General features: G+C 45.1%; 1 protein-coding gene across 38 annotated transcripts in view; it reads left to right on the forward strand.

The window, feature by feature from the left end:
* The window catches only part of Rbfox1 (RNA binding protein, fox-1 homolog (C. elegans) 1), a 1,527,688-nt gene that overhangs the window by 1,154,431 nt on the left and 359,441 nt on the right, over positions 1-13,816 (forward strand). For 4 of the 38 annotated variants that reach the window (XM_030249125.1, XM_017316992.2, XM_017316999.2 and 1 more), the window contains exon 1: positions 26-802. The exons of 31 other annotated variants lie outside the window; for them this stretch is intronic. In XM_030249125.1, the coding sequence (XP_030104985.1) occupies positions 704-802 (99 nt within the window). In that variant the 5' untranslated portion in view covers positions 26-703. Of the gene's footprint in view, positions 1-25; positions 803-13,816 lie in introns of those variants that run through there. 3 more of the 38 variants (NM_001359729.1, NM_001359728.1, NM_001359726.1) reach the window with 1 other exon arrangement.

Consider the following 13,816-nt stretch of genomic DNA (forward strand, 5'->3'; position numbering starts at 1 on the left):
TCTCTCTCTCTCTCTCTCTCTCTCTCTCTCTCTCTCTCTCTCTCTCTCTCTCTCTCTCTCTCTCTCTCTCTCTCTCTCTCTCTCTCTCCTCCTACCCCTCTCCCTCCCCCTCCCCATTTCCCCTCTCCTCTTCCTTTCTCTCCTTCCCCCCTTCTTTCTCCTCCTCCCCCTCCCTACTCCATCTCTCCCTGTTTCCTCTCTAGCATCTCTATCAGAGCATCTTAACCCCCTGTCTTTCATAGAAGGCGACTTTGACCATTCTTGTCACCTTTAGGGGGTAGTGGGGTGGGGTGAGGGGCACCTTCCACTTTAAGAGCGCTCCAATAACAGGCCCAATAAGCCGAGGGAACCAACACACTACTTCCCTGCCTCTCCAAGAGTCTTTAGTTGAAGGCTGATGAAAGCTGGGTACTAGCAAACCCGAGGGCGAGGAGAGCCAGGGAGGAGGGACTCTCTTGGGGTGCCGTGGAGGGGAGGGAGAAAGAGAGAGACGAAAGAGGAAGAGAGAGAGCAAGAGGGACATCCACTGCTGTGTGAGTTAGATAATCGGCAAAAATTAAAAAAGGGGGGGGGGGGGAAAGCTGTAGCGACCAGGCAAGAGGGTTTAAAAAAAAAAAAAGAAAAAAGAAAAAAAAAAAGCAACGCGATTGTAGATTGTATGTGAGCGTCTCCGCTCTCGCTCTGCGGTCACCCGGGAATCGCGATGCAGCATCCTCTGACGGGGGCCACCTGCGTGGCACTCCCCAACGTGGGCATGTGTCCCCAGCTCTCCTGTGCCTTGACTTTTATGTACTTACAGCAGGTAAGACGCGCGGCTCTTTCTCGGTGGTGGCAGCTTCGTCTCAGCTTACCCAGACTGGGTACTGCTTCAGTGGACTGAGCGTTAGGGGGGCCTGGGTTGGGGGGCTCAAGAATTGGGAAGAGATGGGTTTGGGTGGGAGCCTCTGGTTTTCCGATAAGCCAAGATGCTATTATAATTCACCTGTCTGAATACTTTGTGAACACTGATTTCCAACCTAAGGGACCGGGAATTTGAAAATGAAAAACTGTTTTCTTCTTGTGAGCATCTTTTCTCATGTCAGAAGTCCCAGAGGGGAAGGGAGGGGAGATCCCTATGATGCTGAGAGAGTTTGGGGGCTCTGCGAAGACATCTAGATGCTTATACTTTTAATTCAGCTGTTTTAATGATTGAAACAGAGTGAGAGTGAGAGAGAGAGAGAGAGAGAGAGAGAGAGAGAGAGAGAGAGAGAGAGAGAGAGTTTGTCTGTGCTTATCTATCCATCTAGTCAGTCCATAAGAATCAGAAAATTGGGATTTCTGGAGCTTGATACCCCCTGTTTAAAAAAAAAAGAAACTCCCCACCATTGGGTGAACACGGTCAGAGGTTGTCTTGACTGGCCATGGTTTTGTTTGCCTTTCTCCTTGTTTCTGCACCCCAAACCTGTCCCCTCCCTGGCAGTGGTCTCACTAGGCACGTCTGTTGGCTACATTCCCAATCAGTGCACATCTGCGACTTTTTTGGATCCGGTTCTTGCTCTGTGTATCTGCTCTAGGCTTCATTGGGTCTCCTTGCCTCTTACTAGAAAGGCATCTGCCTAACTCACTACCCCTGGGCTTTGGAAACTGTCTAGCACTGCCCTTCGGGGAGGCAGGCCAGCTGTGTCATGGGGCGGGGTCTGTGGCTGTGAGGTGACAAGATTAGCTGGGTTTTGTCTGCTGCTGAGAATCCAAGATCTGACTCCCAAGGGCCTGTGTCCTGTCCTGTGAAGTTCTCACTGGGGTAATCCTTTTGCCTGCCTTTCTATGAATTCACTTCAAGGGTATGCTTGGTTAATGTGTATGTGTTAACCAAACTCCTTTGCGAAAATTGAGAGGGCCCCTTTTCCTCCAAAGTGTCCAACTCCAATCTGTGCTACAGGAATATATGTCTTCATAAAATGCCGGGGTTCTAGTTTGAACATTTGGGTAATTTGTTATCAGTTTGGTTGCCTCCAGAAAAAAAACCAATGTTTCTTCCACACATTTACTGAGGCTAGTCTCTCTCTCTCTCTCTCTCTCTCTCTCTCTATCTCTCTCTCTCTCTCTCTCTCTCTCTCTCTTGAGAACAGTCTTTTAAATAGCATTGTGCCAATAAATTGGTTTATTCTTGTAAGTATTTGTTTTATTTTGTTTCCTGTTTAGTAAATCATACCAGGAACCTTCTCTTAGGAATGTATTGATAATATATGATTCACCAGCCTCTGCCATTTCTTTGCCTCAGCTGTGAATGTGTGTCAAGTGCCTGTGTGTTTCCATCAGTTACCCACCACAAGAACATCCCAGTAAGCATTGCTTCAGTTGCTAAACCTCAATCGGACTGAATCAAATTATTAGAATAATCAGAGCTTTTTTATCCTATATTTATGCCTTTCATCTTTGTGAATCAATTGCAATGGTGTTATCTAACACGTAGAATGCTATGGGTACTCTCGATGCCTCCTGCGTTTCCGGTACGTATGTGTTTTAATTAATTTGTATTTGCGCCTTCGTCATTAAACTGGTTTGTTCATTTAAGGAGAACGTAGGGAGGAAGATAGTGACTTTGAGCAAGATGCCACTCTGGTTGTGAAAAGGATGGGTGTAACATCTAGGTCCAAGGTTCCCACTACAGAATTCACCTGCTATGGAAAGGCAGCCTCACACAGAAAGCATTGACAGCCATAACAAATATTTAAAGGTAGCTAAATCAACAGCATGGCTCCCCAGGAAGGTAGATGGAGATGGGCTTTGAAGTGAGCTCACGGGTGTGTTCCGTTTGTGAAAGTGGTTGTAACAAAACAGCAGGTCACGGGGTCAGAACAAGTATAAATGACAGAGGTATGTCTCTTATGGAAGTATAAGACAGACATTTATTTTTGATTGTCCTGTTTATAATCAAGGTTTTTAGCCAGTGTCTCTCTCACTATCAGAGGCTGGTGCCTTGGGGTCATCTCTGCTAGCCTTTTGATGCCTTGATTCAATGTCAGGGTCTTGTGTTATTGTTTTCAGTTAGCAGTTCAGACAGTTGGCTGATTTAGAGAGAATTCAGTCCCTTTAATCCACATGGGGCACATACCAGTGCACACTGCACATCATCTGTCAGTATGGGATCACTATACCCTTTTCTGCTATTAATCTATAGCTAGTATTACATATCCACATTTGATGAACAGAGAGCTCAATGGTATTTTCAAAGCCTATGGATCAAATAGACAAATCAGGTTTCACTTATGATTAGCAATACCTTCATTGGAAGCATTTAATTTTGTGTGTAGAAAATGGCATACATCACAAATCTCTGTTATCCTAATCACCAGTTATATAAGAAAATAATTAAAATCTTCCTTTCTTATTTGCGAACATTTCTCGTCATGTTTTTAACACCATACACGGTCTCATGCGTTAGGGACAACTGGTGTTCACTGAAGTACCTTATCTTGGAATGAGTTTGGTGCAGGGACTAAGTCCTATTCAGAACACAAGGAAATGACTGTATGGTTTGGTTATATGCTTTCTTTGGCCTTGGTATTAACATCTTTTCCTCCTTCCTAAACTCTCTCAGATTTGTCCTTAAGACAACTACTAACAACAAAAATCAATTAGGATGCCTCAGTCTTGGTACAGAAACTGAATGTTCAAGGGAAAAGCAGTGCAAACTCTTTGCTACAAATATATTATTTATTCAGACCAGTGAGGTGGCATCTTTGGTATTTGCATTATTTGATTTATTCTGTGTCATTTATTTACATTTTTTGTAACTCCCCTTTAAATAGATATTTTCCTGAAGTTTACGATTTCTTCTTTTTCTTCCTTTTCTCTTGTCTGTCTCCTTCCTCTCCCTCCTCCCCCTCTCCCTCCCCCCCCTCTCCTTCTTCCCCCTCTCCTTCCTCCTCCTCCTCCTCCTTTCCTAACATCCAAGCTATTAACAATAGTTGGGAACTGTGAGGTGGGATAAAGCTGGGTAGCCCTTTTGGCATCTAGATACTCCAGCTGATAATGACATCATTGCCATGTATGCACATCGACACACACATGCACGCTTAAGCACTGGCAGCATGATGCATGGGTTTATGGCTGTAGCCCACTTCTAATAGAAAGGGTGAAGGCCTGAAGAAAGGCTGAAAGCACGTGCTTCAGCTTCATGTCTCCATGCACCATGGTGGCCCTTTTCTTTGGCTGCTTTGATGGTGACATCTTCCCACAACTGGTCTTCCAGCTTATATATACTCCCAGTGCAGAACCTTTCCATAGTTCCTGCCTGGGTACACATTTACACATTCTTGCTTTGAGAGAAAATTCTGAATTCTGGTTCCACATTTGGAGCTTATTATCAGTGAGATCAAAGGTAAATATATTTTGTTTGCTTAATAGAAAACAGTGCATGCTCACACACGACATCCACTCGTGCACACCACAGACACAGGGCACATACACACACGCACTATAAAATCTCCTAAGTGTGGGGAACAAACACCAGATACCCATTTCTTGGGATGGAATGCTGAGACCACAAGCAGGATAGGCAGACACTACAGTTTGTTTTCTGATGCACACTTCAAGCACGAGGCCTCCAGAGCTGTATTTCACAGAGTTAGGACTTCCTAAGGAAACCCAGTAGCATAGGAACTTACTGCTCCCTGTTCCCGACCCACCCTCAGTATCTTCCTTCGGGTCTGTTCCATGAAGCCTTCTAATCTGTCAAAGACTGTTCACTCCCAACCTTTTAATCAGCCCAAATTTAACAATGAGTCAAATACTTAAAATCCACATTAAAGAGGGGAGGAGAAGGGGGCTCTGAAGTGGCCCACACCACTGTCAATACCCAACGATGGGTCATTTTTCCCAACCTAATGGTGATACATGAGCTTTGTTTTAAATAGTGAAGTGGTTTGTACAAAGGGTAATTCCTGGTAAATGAAGCCATTGCTCATGGTGGACACCTTCAGATCGAAAGCAATTGAACTGAAACCCGCACATCAGCCCTTTCTGTCTTTAATTAGAAAGTGCTGCTCAGTGTGGAAACTCACTGGGGTAGAAGGGCTCTCTCACAGAGGTTGGATGGCAGTGGAGTTGTGGGGGGCCGGCCTCTATGCATCAGATGAGCTTATAAATTTGGGACACATTAGGTAAGGCATAACCATTATGACTGCGTAGGAAAGTTCAATTCTCATTGCAGCGAGTCCCCTTGCGTCTCTCCATCCGATGATTTACGGAGGGCACAAATGACACTTTATCACATTTTTTTCTTCTTGGCTAATCCCATACTGATTTATTAGTTAGTGCTGTGGATTGGGGGTAGTCAATAGTGTCAATAATGCAGAAGAGAATTAGGATAGATTATCTTCATGTCTGAATTGTTTAAAGGGATCTAAGTGGCTAGAATGAGCATATCTGCAGGCTTGCCTAGCTGTTTGCCATGAGATGTCTGCCTGCCTCTGTCTTCAGATATTGTCTGCTATAAATTGTTTGATTAACGAACCCTGCTGGGATTTTTTTTTTCTGGCCTTTTCTAAGGAAAGAAAGAAAGTACGTGTCACCGTTCTGAACAGGGTGAGGCCCAGTGTCCACTGGACTGGGCTGCTTCTTTGCCTCACCTCCGTGGAGAGAAAGATGTCATGAACTTGGTTGGCTGCAGGGTTATCTAGATTGCCACTTCCTTAAAGCCACTTAAAGCAACCGTCATTTGTGGAAAACATAACGCGTCTGCCTGTCCACAGACAGGAGTCTTCCGTGCCATCCCTCTCTGTCTGCCATTTCGTGGTAGGTTGTGTGTCAGAACATGCAAGCCAGCAGCTCTGCCTGAGCTGGGAATGGAGAAAGCCTGGATCATTAGTGCTCACACACCATCTGTTTTCCTTACAGCTGCCCTTTGAGTGATTGTCCGGTAGCTGATGTGCTGAGGGTAGACAATTGTTTTTTAGGGGTTTCTGATTCATTTCGCCAAGCTCCCTGCCCCAAGAGAAAACATAATGCTTGTTTATTCATACTGGCTGGTAAAAAGCAGTGTAGTTTATCAGGCAAATCATGGTCTTCTGGAAGAGAAAGACTTTGCGGCGCAGTAAACAAAATCAGGTTGGCACATCTGTGCCTAAGGGGGCTGGTGATGGGCATGGGGTATCATCCTGAGAAAGAGGCAGGGCTGGCAGACATGGACATAATTGTCCCATCTGCAGAGACTTCTTTAATGGACACGGAGAGGTGTCCCAGTGTGCTGCTTAATTCAATTAAGACAAACATAGAAAGTTCCGTTCATCAATAAAGTTGCCTGTTTCCAGTGCTGCTGGAGAGAGTCCTGCAGGGCTGAGCTCTGGTCTGTGGCTGTCACCCTGATGTCACTTGCCTTTCCTGGCTCTATGGGGTCAGCTCTTAAGCATAATAGCTTAGAAGGGCCTTGGCTCTTTTACCACGCTGAGTGCAAGTAAGTTGGGGAAATGGGCAGTGGTCACACGGTCTGTTCTTATAGCTGGAAACTATTAGGAAATGGCTTACCCAGGGATCTCAAATTCAGTGCCCAAGCCCTTAATAAGGATAAGAAATCGACGATGGAGGAAATGTGCAGACTCCTGGCGTGGCTTGGGAAGTTGTCGCTGTTCTTCCTAGGATATTGCAGCCATGATTGTTTGCTATTGGCTGAGAAAGAGCAAAAGACGATTTCAGTCTACTGCCTGGAGCCTCTGCTTTAGATTCCTCTACTGCAGATCCACATTTCTTGTATTTAACAAGTGTTTGACAGTGTCCAGAGCATCATCTTAGCTTTGCAGTGAGATAGTTGGGGTCTTTCAGCCTTTTCCTGGATTTTACCCACAATGCCTCAGGGCGGATGTATATTGAGTGTAGCTGTTCAGAACAGAGAGGAATAGATAAGTATGTGGGTTAGAATCTTAGATCAAGGAAAGAGAGTAGTCACCACCCTCCACTTGAGTGTAATGTTCAGCGGAAGTATAGTCACTTGTTTCTATGAAAATTGTTTCCAAGTGTTGTCGCTATTTTAGAATGTTACATAGTGTCCATGCTGTTGTGCAGCCGAGGCTCCAGTAAAAGAATGAATGTGGATAGAGATGAACCCAGAAAATAGCTTCAGATTAGGGAGCATGGGGTAGGAGAGGAGAAGGAGGCTCAGGAGGCTCTGGAGACCTGATTGTTCTTCTGACCTGAGAGGAAAAGCCAGAAATTCAGCCTAGGGGTAAAGAAGGAGCAAGAACCCTGTGGGGGAGGTGACAGTGTAAGTGGTCATGTGTTGGCCTTGCACGTGTTTTGTGCTCAGTACCCAGCCCTGCTGGAGGGAGGGACCAAGCAGGTTTGTTGGCACATGTCTAAAAACTACAGCACTCTGAAGGCAGGGATAAGAGGATCCTTTTGTCTTTCTAGTCAACTAAGTTAGCTTTCCAGGACAGTTCCAAGCCAAGGAAAGACCCCCAACTCCAAAGAAAATACGGGCAGCGTCGGAGGAGTGAAATAGGTTGTCTTCTGACCTTCATGTGCACATATGCACATGTACCAGCAAGCACGCATCACACACACACACACACACACACACACACACACACACACACACACACACACACACACAGAATTATTCTCAGCTACAACAGACACTGTGGTAATCTCACACTTAGACACACAGAGACATCAAGCAGTGGAAATGGGTCTAATACAGAGTGGTCATTCTCTAAGGGCAGAGTATGGGTCTGATTGGCTCACATCATTTTGAATGAGGTGCAGGGTGGAAAGGTAACCTATGGAAAGAAAGCCATTCCAGAATTGTGACCTGGTACCTGTGAGGTATGGACCCAAGACAGGGACAGTAAGGAAGGGGAGAGCTTTGATCAAACTGCTAAGGAGTCATATTCAACAAGAGGTGCCAAGGCTCCTGTTGACAACTATGTAATCATGTCAAGGGACATATATGATGTGAACAAGACAAACATGGCCCATTCTTTCTCCACCTTCCTTGTTTTTACCTAATAACTACAGCAGGTGACACATCTTTACAGATTTTGAAATAAGCCTACATTTAAGTAGACAGGTACCCTTGCCCAATTATAGTGGTGATATGGTTTCCAGTATACATGAAAATCCACAGTCACTCCCTCTCATACTTGCCCACTGATTCTAGGTTTATAGAGTTCACATGGTGTGTGTGTGTGTGTGTGTGTGTGTGTGTGTGTGTGTGTGTGTGTCTCAGTTATTGTGAATTTGAGGTTAAACCTCAGGCCTAGTACATGTTAGGCAAGTGCTTTCCCAGTAACCTTCGGGCCTCCTTTTACATTTTATTCTGAAACAAGGTCTTAGTTGCCCAGGCTGGCCTTTAACTTTGGTTCCTCCTACTTCAATCATCCTCATTGCTGAAATGTCAGGCCTTGGCTACCACCACCCTCAGCTCATTCTGTGCCTATTGAACCCCCACGGGGTGACAGATGCCCTCAGGAAGCAAAGCCTAGAGCTTCTGTCTCTGGGAGAGTCTTAGCATCCTTAACATCATTATAATACTGCATTTAGACACACATCAGCTTGGTCCATAGAGTGTTTTATGTCATGTCTGGGTTAGAATTACATCTTCCTTCCTTCCTTCCTTCCTTCCTTCCTTCCTTCCTTCCTTCCTTCCTTCCTTCCTTCCTTCCTTCCTTCCTTCCTTCCTCTGGTCCAATATGCAGAGAGAAAGCACATATAATTAACTTACATCTCTCTCTATGTCACCTCTCCATCCCTCTGCCCAGACAGCAGCAGACAGCAAAGGAAAGACATCCTGTACTTAATGATTAGAGTGTACAGAGGGCTCTGAGACAATGGACTGAGTCAGAAGGCTGCTGCTGTGGTCCTTAATGCTCACCAAGGCCTTAGTGGCTAGACAGTTGCACCTCATTTTGATCTTTTTCTCTGCGTTGTTTCAGTACACACAGAATAGGAAGCAGAGCGCGAATGAGGTAAATTCAGAAGGCCAGTGTGTGTTTTCAGAGACTTAATGACTATTTTTCTTTCTCTTCTGTGGCTATGGAACAAAGTACAGGCAATTTTAGGATTTAAGGGCCCAGATTTCCCTGGGCTCGGGAGTAGAATACAAGGAGACTTTGGGATTAATGAGTCTTTTCTTTTCCTTGGGGGCAGACGTTTGCCTGGCACTCACCTGGAGAATGGGATTTTTCTTATTGGAAATAGCAGCAAGCATCTGTGGGGTTCCTTCTAGGAGAACTGCTTCCTGAGCCTGGGTTAAGTAGTGCTTAGCTCTTTGGAGAGGATAAGGACTGAAATATGATGCCCCTCTCCTGGAATACTTCAGGAACAATGAGGAGCAATTATGGAATCTTAGTCAGGGAGAGAATATTTCCAAATGACATGCGAACACTGATGTTGCCTTAGAAGCCTGGGTGTTCAACCCTCCAAAAACAGTCTACAAAAAGCAGGTGTCTCTTGTCCTTGTGTAGAACGGGCTCTGAGGCCAAATCCCAACTCTGTTATTCATGAGCTGATCTGACTGAATTGAGCAAGTCACTTAACTTGATTTGGACCTTAATTGCTTCTTCGGAAAAAATCGAGACTAGAATGCCATTGTATATTGTTCTTGGTGAGGTGAAGTGGGATACCACTCAGGGCTCGAGATGCAGCAAAGAGCCCATAGATACTGAAGATATGAAAAAAAGCAGATCCTAACTTAGCCGTTAAGAGATAGAGAATTGTTTTAAGGTAACAGAGGGCCGGCTCCTGGAAGCTTCCCACTTCTATTTGTATTTTCCTGAATGGGAATACCTATGTGTGTACCTATGGTCTGTTGAGGTTATAGGTACCAGCAGCAATCGAGGGCCACTCTGCGTCTCTCATCCATCCTGTCTGCTTAGTTCTCTGCTTTCCTTCCTCTTTCGGGTCTTTCCCTGGTGGTTGTGATATGGCTACATAGCTCAATTAATGCTCTCTGACGGGAAGAGGGAAAGTAAAAATCACCCGGCTCCTGTCAGCAGCAAAGTTATTTACTCTCAAAAGCTGACGGAATCACACTGCAGGAGCTTCGTTTATTTCTATTCAGAATGTCGTGGTGCCCCGTGCTGGAGACTCGGAACGTGCTGATGCGGATTCCAATAGGCTTCAAGGCAGTGAGTGGCTGCTCGAACGCGGACCATCAGGAGGAGCCCTGACAGGGATGGGTCCCTGGATCACTGACTTGGATACCAGAGTAAGCGCCCTAGCTAGGGAGAGCTAAAGGAGAGGAGTTCATTCCATTCTCGGTGCTTCGAGAAGCAGAAGAGCCCCTGCTGTCTGATTGTTTGTCCCTTTTATTCTGGGAACATAAGAGCAAGGTGTAAGGGACTCAATTTGGGTCACTCCTGGAGTTTCTGGAAACACAAAGGCATCTCCTACAATCAGCTCTGCGCTGGCTTCGCCATCCATCGCCTCTGCTTACATGGGCTGACAGGCTCACTCATCCAGATAACCTGCAGAAAGCTATGCATTTGTTTTTCCTTTTTCTCTTTCTTCTCTCTTTTTTTCCCCCAACTTCAACACTTTCCTCTCCAAGGAGTCAGAGGGGGAGCTGTTGAAGCAGGAAGAGAAAGGAGTCTTTGCCTGTTGGTGCAATTTCAGTTCTTTCCACTAGGGGTCTCTGTGTCAAACTCAGGATTCCCCCACACTTTGTTTTTATGATCCTTATAGCCTCCCCCGCCTCACTCCCCCAACCCCTTTTTTTCTCTTTTGGATCAGTTTTGGGAAAGGAAGCCCTTTCTGTAAACAGGAAGAGATACTGTGAGTCCACTGAGGGGACCAGACAATTTTGCCATCCTCAGCACCATGATGACAAGGGCATAATTAAAATAGTGACATAATCAATAACGTTTATGGAGTCCTGGGTGGCAAGCACATGACTCAGCATATTTACGTGGATTATCTCTTTTAATATTACACACAGGCCTCCAGGGAGTTGGTATATTTACTTCTTCTTCCTAGATTTGTTTATCATTTTCTTTGCCAGGCAGGGTCTTGCTTTGAAATACAGACTGGCATCCAACTCAACTATCCTCCTGCCTCAGCTTCTTTAGTGCTGGGATTATAGTTGCGTAGCAGCAAGTCCATTTTAGGCTTCACCTGCCTTTCTACCTTTCTTCCCTCCTTCTTTTCTTCTGCTCTTTGTTTCTTCCTTCCTGTCTGCCTGCCTTTTCTCCTCTCTTTCTTTCATTCTTTTGTTCTTTAACATTCAGAACAAAAAACTTCGGTGGTTGATGTTTCAAGTCACAAAGTGTTCTTCCTCCAGACCCCATGCCTAGACCTTACTCTGCAGTGAGCTGCCTGTCCTGCCTCATCCTGCCTTGGAAGCTTCTGGTGTAACTTGATGTAAGAGGCTTGTGCCAGGCTGTTTGTCTGGACAGCTCTACTGACCACGGTGCCCCTTGACTTTGCTTTAAAAGAAAAGACTTGTTAGAAATGAGGTTGTTCTGAGCATCCTTCCTCCCCGAAGCAGATTCTGGTTTCACATTAGTTAGCTATGTGAAGGTCTGCCTCCTTAGACCAGACTAGTATCAAGCTCACTATGTCACACAATCTGACCTTAAACGCATGGCAGTCCTCCTGCCTCAGCCTTGTGAGTGCTGGGATTATAGGCCTGAGCCATGTGATTTCATCTTAACTCCTTAGGTTTATTGGTTTGTATTTTAGGACACTTAGTAACCTTGGATTTACAGAGGTTTCAAAGAGAAAGTTCGAGGCTTCTAGGTCACACCCACAGACAGTGATAGAGTGTGTTTCTGCAAAGCCAATTCCAGCCCTCCAAACCTCTCTTTGAACCAAAGCTCTTCAGCTAGCAGGGAATACAGTTCCTGCCTGGCTCCATCTGTATTAATGATTTATAAGCCACACCGCTGCTTTTGTTCACGAGCAGGGCCTTGTCCTGTTCATAAAGGCATTTCAGGGAGTGGGGTCCTGGCTGGCCATGCTGTTAGCTTGCTGCTGTGAAGGCTGCTTCATAAATCAAAAGAGCCTGGTACTTTACTGCCTCAGAGCTCTGAGATGGTGTGTGGATGTGTGCGCAGTCTGAGTGCTTGTGTGCGTGCACAAGCCCGTGCGGATCAGATCCACTGAGGGACGGACAGCGTTGCCCTTCCATAAAGAATGAATGAAGGCGGAGATGCAACTGGTCATAGGTGCTTCAGGGTAAGGGCTTGGCTTCCTGGCAGCTCCCTGGCCCCATTTGCCTTTCACTGGATGCTTAGGCTTTTCAGTGTTGCTCCTGAAAATGGACTGATGCTACTTTATTAGCATGAAGAGATGCAAACCCCATTAGAACCCCCTTCTGTCTGCATCATCAGAACCTGCAGAGGAGGCAGGAAGGGCTTACTGAAGGCTAATGCTACTTATTCTCGACAAGCCAGCACACAGCTTCCTGTGCTTTTAAAACAATGGCTTTGGGGATGTTTTCTCAGACTTACTACAATTTCATTTACTCACCAGAATGGAGTTCTGCCTTGTTTTGAACAAGTGGGAGTGCTTTTTATGTGGGCCTGGAATGTTGCATCGAGGAAACTTCTCTGAAGTGAGCTGTAGAGCACTCTGATTTTTAAGCCTGGAGACTGTTTGTTTTGCTTTTAGTGAAAAAAAGAAGTTACAGTAGCCTGGTTTCTTTGGAGCTGTGAATTCTTTCATTGCATGCTCCGAGAGCAGCATCATCATGGTCTCGTTTGTCCCTTGGTTTGTTTTCATTCTGCACTGCATGTTTTAATTCTATTTTGTGTGTCTGTGTTTTTCTCCCCACTGTAAAACGAAGAACACAAAACCGGGGTAGGACTGAGTAAGAACTTGAAGGGAGAAATAAGGGTATTTAGGAAATTCAAGCGCTACTTTAAGTGTTCTACCCAAGACGATGGCTTTGGGGTAGCTGAAATACTGGATTTCCAAGTGCTGTTACTAAAGGAAAAGAAAACAAGTACTTAAAGCTCTTAGCTTAGGAAATAAGCATGTCAGCTGAGAAGGCTCCTCACACGAGAATCAAACGGAGAAACTCACGCTGAAGCTCCACTCTGCCTCCCGCTCAAAACAACGGCTTGAAACTCTTTGATAAATATCAAAATTTGGGTGCTAACTGGTTCCTCATCAACATTTATGCCTATGAAAATATTACTGTTTTTTTTTTAAACGACCTCATGTGCAAGTCAGTAGTCATGAAATTGAGACAGATTCGCTGAGAAGGGCTGATGTTCACTACACTATCTTCCTGAAAAGCAGAGGGCAGGGTGAATGTAGATTTACATAAGTAAAGAAAAGATTTTGCCATGTTTCCTCAGGACCGGAAACACGATGCAGCATTTCAGACGGAGAAAGCAGGTGCCCTGAAAGGGACTCCAATGATCCTATTGTGCGTGTCTGTCTGTGTTTGTCCTCTATTCTCTGAACCCGCCAGTGCCTCGTTGTCTTTAATTATGTCTACGAGGCACAAGACGGCAGTCAACATCTGCTCCTTTGTTTACTTGGCTAACATATAGCTTTGATGGCTTATTAAACAATCTATTTTTCAAACCCAAAACAGAGAAACCAGCCGAACCCATATTATGGCATTCTATAAAGACCCATTATGCAATTAGCACTTGGGATTTGTGCAAAGCTGGTGATTCACCCAAATAAACATCCCTCTGTTCCCACAGCTTTTGATGGCATCGTGGAAAATATAAATTTAAAAAAATCACACAAAAATCTGACCACATTTCCTCCTTCTTCATCATGCCTACCAAGATGATGATGTGCGGATGAGAGAAGCAGATTCTTCACTCTTTTATATCGTGTGTGTGTGTGTGTGTGTGTGTGTGTGTGTGTGTGTTCCTGCATG

The sequence above is a fragment of the Mus musculus genome, chromosome 16 (genome assembly GCF_000001635.26).
Source record: "Mus musculus strain C57BL/6J chromosome 16, GRCm38.p6 C57BL/6J".
Lineage (NCBI taxonomy): Eukaryota > Metazoa > Chordata > Mammalia > Rodentia > Muridae > Mus > Mus musculus.